The sequence below is a fragment of the Passer montanus genome, unplaced genomic scaffold (genome assembly GCF_014805655.1).
Source record: "Passer montanus isolate IOZ18808 unplaced genomic scaffold, ASM1480565v1 scaffold3, whole genome shotgun sequence".
NCBI lineage: Eukaryota > Metazoa > Chordata > Aves > Passeriformes > Passeridae > Passer > Passer montanus.
The window spans coordinates 4005851-4012869 of record NW_024367707.1 but is presented as its reverse complement, the minus strand read 5'-3'; the positions used below and the strand labels follow the sequence as shown (position 1 = coordinate 4012869).

The following is a 7019-nucleotide window of genomic DNA, read 5'->3' as shown; positions in this document are numbered from 1 at the left end:
TCACCTCTAGGCCGAGCAGAAGACTGTGCAAAAGACAAAACTGTGACTGTGATACATAATAAAAACACCTACTCATTGTGCAAACCCCCCTTAGTTATAAGGAAAAATTTCAATTTCATAGGTTTCTTTTTAAGGCCTGAGATATTTCCCCCTGATTTAAGTACACTGCAGCATCAGAGCCACAGGGACTTCTATTGTAACCAGATCCAATACTTCCACTCTATCCAAAACTGAGGCCTGGCTGGATTCTTTCCCAACATTTATTTTTATAACTTTTATACCCCAAATCATTTGCACACATGATATAGATGAGTTTTGGATTCAGGCAGATAATTAGTTATGTCTAAATCCCAAATTCATGAAACTGCCTCATTACAAACTGCAGATAAGATGTATTAGCCTACAGGAATAGGGTTCTAATGATCTAAAATATGTTTTCAAAGACAATACAGGAAAATTATGGTACTTTTGTTGCCAGCATATGGCAATTCATGTAGTTTTATCACATGAAACTGTTCATTTTGCATTTGCCCTGAATTCTGAGCATTGCTCATGCAGTATTTATTAGTATTTGTACTATTCTGACAGAGATTAATATTTTTTTCTATGTACAGCCTAGTGCTGATAAACTGCAATTTTAAGTGACTTAAATAAAACATCAGAAGCAACTGTGAACTCATAAATATCAACACAAGGTCTAAGGACTAGAAGAAAACAGTTGAAAACTATAAGAAAATCCCAAATGTCCAAAATCATGAAAAATTACAGGTCAATACTGAATATTAATTGCATTTTCCATATTTTGCTCCAGAGATTTGACAGGACATACAACTTGGATTCAAATACTTGGAAAAATTTATTAGCACAATCAAAAATCATTAACTCACTACATTTTAATGTGGGATAAGGAGTTTTCTCCTTCTCTTATTAATTACAAACAGAGAACCTCTGAGGCACGAGAGAGGCATTCATATAGGAATGCAAGGAATCTTCCTAGCAAAGGAGGAAATCAAAAATCAAAACAGGAGAAGAGACTTTGATTAGTTGAACAGTAAAGAAAGAAAGTTGGTGCCCACTTTCAGCCTTTCTGTCCATCCTCCAAGGAAAGAGAACATTAAAAAAATTTAGATGCAAATAAAAACATGCTTTTGATACAAGCACAGATGGGGTCCCATAACTCTCTGAATAAATTGTTCAGTTTCACTGCCATGAAAGGATCTGGGGGAACTGGCTTGGCTGTTTCCTGTATCTTCAGAGCAGAAAAGCCCTCCATCTCTGGGCAGGATGTGGGGAAAACTTGCCTCAGTCACTACATAATGCTCCATGTGCTTTTATTAACAGCTGTTCATAAAAGTTCCTGTTGCATGCTAAAAAAGAAAGTGCCACTTGCTATTTTGCACCAATGTTTCTGTTTCTCTTATGAGTAATATTTAGTGAAAAGATACAGTAAAAATAATAGGAGTTATGCACATTATAGATAGTTCTAACCATTTTACCTTCTCAAACACCAAAGTCCAACCCTCTTGGAAATGCAGATGGATTCACAGTCAGCAGGTTCTGCATGGAAGAAGCTGCGGGCTGGTACAGAAGAGCTAATCCAGACTTCAGTGCATATTTCATTATAGCAGATTATTTCAACACTGGTTTACCTTAAACACGTTTGCTAGCCACCCAACAGCACACATATTTGCACAATTTAAAAAAAAATGTTGATCCTTTTCAGGAGACTTGCCACTACTCATTGCTTGGAGAGAAGGGCAGATCAACAGGCTGTGATCACTGAAGGATAAAATCCAAGCCCTCTGCAGGTCATTAAAGATTTCATCATTGGCCTCAGCTATGTCAAGATGACATGAAACCTGCTCAAAGACAAACAGACCAGGGAGAAAAGGAAGAAGTTGTAAAACACATGCCAAATCAGTCTGGTTAATTCACAAACTGAGTTTGTTTGGAACCTTTTTGTAAAATATTCTTACCATTCTTATTAACTTTACTTATTCTGGGAAAATTCCCCTAATAATGCATAACTAAGTAATTGTACTATAGTCTCTGAGATCTAGATATCTTAATTAGCTATTTTTAATTTTCCTTTTTTTCACTAAATTCTATGCATTTCCTATTGTTTCATTAAACTTTTTGACACATCATGAAAATTTTAAAATATTTTTTTCTTCTGCCTTGTGAATTTGAAAGCTAAATCAAATTAAAAGTATAATCTTGAGCAACAAAATATCAGCATATTAGCAAACTAAAGCAGGACTTTCAAAAACAGTCAAGGGAGAAAATGTTTAGGTCTTTTTTTGCTGAGACTTCAACTTGTAAATCATGTGACTTTTCTGACTTGAGAAGAAAGAAACCAGGCGCTTTGTGATCTTACACAGCAGTAGGTTTCCTGACAGTGTGACTTCCTCATTGTGAAATGCAAAACAAAGAGAGTTCAGACAACACAAAGGCTGTTGTCTCTCACAGAGACAGTATTTCCCATTTCTGATCCCAGTCTAATCATTTCTAGGGAATTAAGATATCTGTATTCATTAAAGCTATTTTGTTAAGCTGAGTCTGTCTTTGGTAGATTATTCAGATTCAGTCTCTCTACTAAACACCCTGTCCTGAGGGATTTCCAGACTCACAACCCATGAAATAATTTTTTAACTTTTCTACTACTAGCCACTGGTGGTTGCTTAGTGATATGGAAATGCTTCTGTTCTTTGGGCATCTCTGTTCTTGCTCCAGTAGAGGGTAAAGTGAGCCAGTTAGGGTGTTTGCATAAATCCTAAATTACTCTCCCAGGCCTTCAGGCACTTTCCACTGTGTGCTAACCCCAGCCACCCAAACACACACTTTATACACTCTTCTTTATACAATCCTCTTGTTCTGCGCTGGTCCCTCTGTCTGAGTGAAGGCCAACCTTGTAGCTTGTTGGACACATGAAAAAATGGGGGTGTGTTGTGAGAGTCAGCAGCAAGACTTAGTGTCTTCCCATATCCCAAATTCAGCTAAATGGAAGATAAAGAGCTGCTTTACAATATCTAAGAATGTACATGACAGTGCCACAGAAGAAGAGGGTGAAAAGAAAACCACATATATGGCAAAGAGTTGCACTTCTCTGGTGGTCCAGCTGTAGGTCCGTGGACCACACAGCCACTGAGATCATGATCCAGCTCATTCCTCAGCATCCAGCAGTATCTCTAGGTGCTGAGGATAATTCCTTCATCCTTTCATCCTCCAAAGTCCTGTTGTTGAGTCTCCTGAGATGGAATTTTCCTCATCACGCCCACCTCTCTCCTCAGTGACATCCATAGCTCCATCGGGATGGCGGCGGAGCCTCCCTTACGGCAGAATACCGGCAGATCCCCCTGCTTTAAACCCACTCCTTCGTGCTTCTCCCAGCACAACCCCTTCCCCTCCAGTCGGGCGGGTTACGTTGCGTGTGCCAGCCTGGGAAACGTCCCATTCCCGAGGTTAAACTTCAGTGGTTTGAGCCTTTCTCGGTAAGGACGCTCCTTCCGGGGCGTACCTGGGTGCTGGACACGCTCCCCGCGCCCCGGGTGCATAGGGATCACTGCTCCGCGTCTCCCGCAAACACCGAGGCTCCTTTCCCTCTGTGCCCACAGCGCTGCACGATCTGCCCAACACCGCCCCGCACCCTGCGGCCAGGGCACGGCCCCAGCACGGCGCCCGCGCAGGGACAGCCCCGAGCTGAGCGCAACGTCGGGCTCGGTTCTCGGGGTCCCGCGGCAGCCGGTGCCGGGAGAGGCAGGGCCGGCGGTGCCGGGGGTCGGTCCCTGAGGGCCGCTCCCGCCGCCCGGGCAGAGCCGCCGGGGGTCTCGCCCTGCAGCGCCGCCCAGCCCCGCCAGGGGGCGCCGCGCGCGGATGGGGTGGGGAGGAAGGGCGAGTCACGAGACGGCCGCAGCTGTTGCCGGCAGGCCCGGGCAGCATTCCGGGGAGGGGCGCGGCCATTGGCTGAGGGCGAGCACGGCGGGCGCTTCTATTGGCTGTTGGGCGGGGAAGGCGGGGCGAGCACGTCTTTAAATGTGGCGGCCGAGCGCACGGTCGGCACTCTCCGAGCCGTGGAAGCAGCGGTAGAGGACCGGGACCGCCAGCAGCCGAACGCCGCCGGGACATGCTCGCAGCCTGACTGACCGCAGGTGGCCGCCGCGCCCGGGACACGAATGAAGAAACAGCTGCTCCTCCTGTTCACACACCGGGGACTCGTCAGCCGAGGGGGCCGCAGGGGGAAGCGTCGCCGAAAATGGCCTCGTTCAGCATCCGCGCCGCGCGTCCCGAGGACTGTCCCGACCTGCTGCGACTGATCAAGGTGCGGGCGGGGCGGGGGGGCAGCGCTGCCCGGTGCCGCACCAAAACAAGCTGTTGCGCAAGGCGGGGGGGCGGGGAGAGGCCGCTCACATCCTCCTTCTCTTCCAGGAACTGGCGAAATACGAGGACATGGAGGACCAGGTGGTGCTAACTGAGAAAGGTACGGAGAATGCAAGAGCTCACTCGGTTGGTGGCCGAGTGACAGCGCCTGTGGCTCAGCTGCCTGTGTATTCCGCTTTTCTAGAGCTGCTTGAGGATGGTTTTGGCGAGCACCCTTTCTACCACTGTCTGGTTGCAGAAGTGCCGAAAGACCAGTGGTCGTCTGAAGGTGAGGCTTCCTGATACTTCTTTTTGGACGCTAAATACACAGAAGCATCTTTGCTTAATGTTAATGATTGTAGATGAGGTTCCACCTGTGGACTGGGGTAGGAGGACTAGGTTAACTGGTGAAATTCAATAATGTGTAGTGATACTCTGCTGAAGTGGTTGCTAATCCTGGAAGCATGGGAGATCAGGTGTAACATAATGTGCTTGACTCCAATTATTAAATGGCTTTTCTTGTTTGACCCTGACTTACCTTTATATAATTCTGTTGAATCACATTTTTTTCTTTAATTTGTCCCCAATCTTCAGGTTACAGTCTCTAGCTTCGCCATGTACATGGCCCTTCTGTGTACATGGATGGGCGGGGAGGTAACTAAAAGATCCGTTACACAATAAAGTAGATGATCATAATATGAGGTAAGGCCTACAGGGACAAGTGCTATTCCCAAACCTTTACCAAAGACACAGTAGATGGCAGAAACCTCTTTTGCACGCTTCTCTTGCAGTATGTGCAGAGTGTTATGGCAGATGTGGTTAAAATACTCAGGGTTTATGTTCAAGTGGGCTGTTGTTGGAAGAGTTGGTTTATCTTGTGAGCCACAGAGTTAACGATTGAAGCTGCACCTTTACTTATCTTGACTTCCTGGTGCTGAAGGTAAAGAAAACAGCATGATGCTCAGTAGAAGTGTAGGTGCCTGAGCCTGAAATGCTGTTGTGAAGGTGGCCTGTAAATAGGCCTTCTGGCACAGTACTTACTGAGGAATATACATGGAAAGATCAGGGTTTGACAGATTATTCCTAAGGAAGCAGAGCTGGGGCAATCATCTAGATTGTGAGCTGCTGTGTAAAGTACTTACTTGTCTTCCAGACTGAAAATGAATCAGCAGGGTGTGCATTATTTTGTAGAAAAAGACCATGTTTGCCCTTACAATGACAGTACTTTTGAGGATTTCAGGGTATGAACAGAGCAATCTTTTTTTATTAGGCTGATACAAATTTGTCAGAACACGTGTTTTCAATTGTGTGCCTATTTGCAAACTTCATTTTTAATTGTAACCTAATATTAAATATCTGCATGTGTCACAAGATCTGTATGTTTAAACATGTATGTAAAACTTAGTATTTCTACCTTGTAAATTCTGACTAGCTGAAGTTACGCCCTTTGTTTCAGAAACATGCATTGTGGGCTTTGCCATGTATTACTTCACTTACGATCCGTGGATTGGGAAACTGCTGTACCTTGAAGATTTTTATGTGATGGCTGAGTACAGAGGTACTTATTGCAGAATTAGATGAGTTACTACCCCTAGGGCTCCTGTAGATTTAAAAAACTTAAGCTTCTGGTTTTTTTGGTTTTTCAGGACTTGGTATTGGATCAGAAATTCTGAAGAACTTGAGTCAGGTATGTCTAAGTGCTTAAGCCTAAACAAGCATTAAAGGAGGTGGCAGGACTCTAGACAGCTTAAAACATTGCCTAGAGTCTGGTAACATGAGAGATGCTGCAGTGGCTGCTGGAATGAACTCAGCGACTTGTGGTGGCGTGCATTTGCTGAGTAATGTGGCTGGATGTCACTGGGGCTGTGACCGTGTGGCATTGGCTTTGCAGGTGGCTGTGAAGTGCCGCTGCAGCAGCATGCACTTCCTCGTCGCCGAGTGGAACGAGCCCTCCATCAGGTTCTACAAGAGAAGGGGCGCCTCGGATCTGTCCACTGAGGAGGGCTGGAGGCTCTTCAAGATTGACAAGAAGTATCTCTTGAAGATGGCAGCAGAAGAGTGAGAGATTATTCCAGCAAATAAATGTTTTCTGCGAATATATGTGCTCTCTGAATAAACTTCTTGCTTTCTATGTATGTACAGTTTGTAGTGGAATAAAGTAGTGTGGATGCTAATAATGGCAGTGCAGGTGTGGTTATAGAGTATTGGTACTGTGATCTGGAGCTGAGGCAGCTGTGAAGTTCAGTATGTGCTTGTGTGCATCCTTTACCAGTGTGGGCTTGTAATCCCTGTATATGGAGACTTCATTCTTGTAAGTGTCATTCAAATGTGTACAATGTACACACTGGTAGGGTTTGTTTTAATTCTTGCCTTTTATAAAAATAAAATAGTGTTTTCACTTCATGGCAGTAGTTTTGACTTCAATTCTCACATAAAGTTTTCCATCAAATAACATGCAGGTTAATAAAACACCGGATTGACGTCAGCCTTCTCACAAATTAAATTATTTACCAGGGTCCCAGTGGGATAAAAGGGCACTTGTGTGCCTATGGGATCTGGTGGCAAGGTTCTGAGCACCTGATTCAAAGGGTTTGAGATCAGCCTGTGGTGGTGCAGGGCATCCTGCCTTGTGACCCATCTTTTTAGGTGCAGTTGGAGTCCCT

The 7019-nt window shown here is 44.9% G+C and overlaps 1 protein-coding gene across 2 annotated transcripts; it reads left to right on the top strand.

Annotated features, from left to right (window-relative positions):
- Positions 1-4046: 4046 nt before the first annotated feature.
- SAT1 (spermidine/spermine N1-acetyltransferase 1) lies at positions 4047-6759 on the top strand. Of its 2 annotated transcripts, XM_039714314.1 has the most exons (6): positions 4048-4318; positions 4426-4477; positions 4562-4645; positions 5813-5914; positions 6003-6043; positions 6248-6759. In XM_039714314.1, the coding sequence occupies exons 1-6, from the start codon at positions 4253-4255 to the stop codon at positions 6416-6418; spliced, it is 516 nt and encodes a 171-aa protein (XP_039570248.1). In that variant the 5' UTR covers positions 4048-4252; the 3' UTR covers positions 6419-6759. The 2 variants fall into 2 exon arrangements, with proteins under 2 accessions (XP_039570247.1, XP_039570248.1); XM_039714313.1 differs by having other exon boundaries at positions 4047-4318; positions 4426-4645.
- The last annotated feature ends 260 nt before the right edge of the window (positions 6760-7019 follow it).

Coding starts and splice junctions, on each gene's coding strand:
- SAT1 (XM_039714313.1), top strand. CDS start 4,253: ATGGCCTCGTTCAGCATCCGCGCCGCGCGTCCCGAGGACTGTCCCGAC. Junction 4,319..4,425: donor ACCTGCTGCGACTGATCAAG/GTGCGGGCGGGG, acceptor CTTCTCTTCCAG/GAACTGGCGAAATACGAGGA. Junction 6,044..6,247: donor TTCTGAAGAACTTGAGTCAG/GTATGTCTAAGT, acceptor TTGGCTTTGCAG/GTGGCTGTGAAGTGCCGCTG.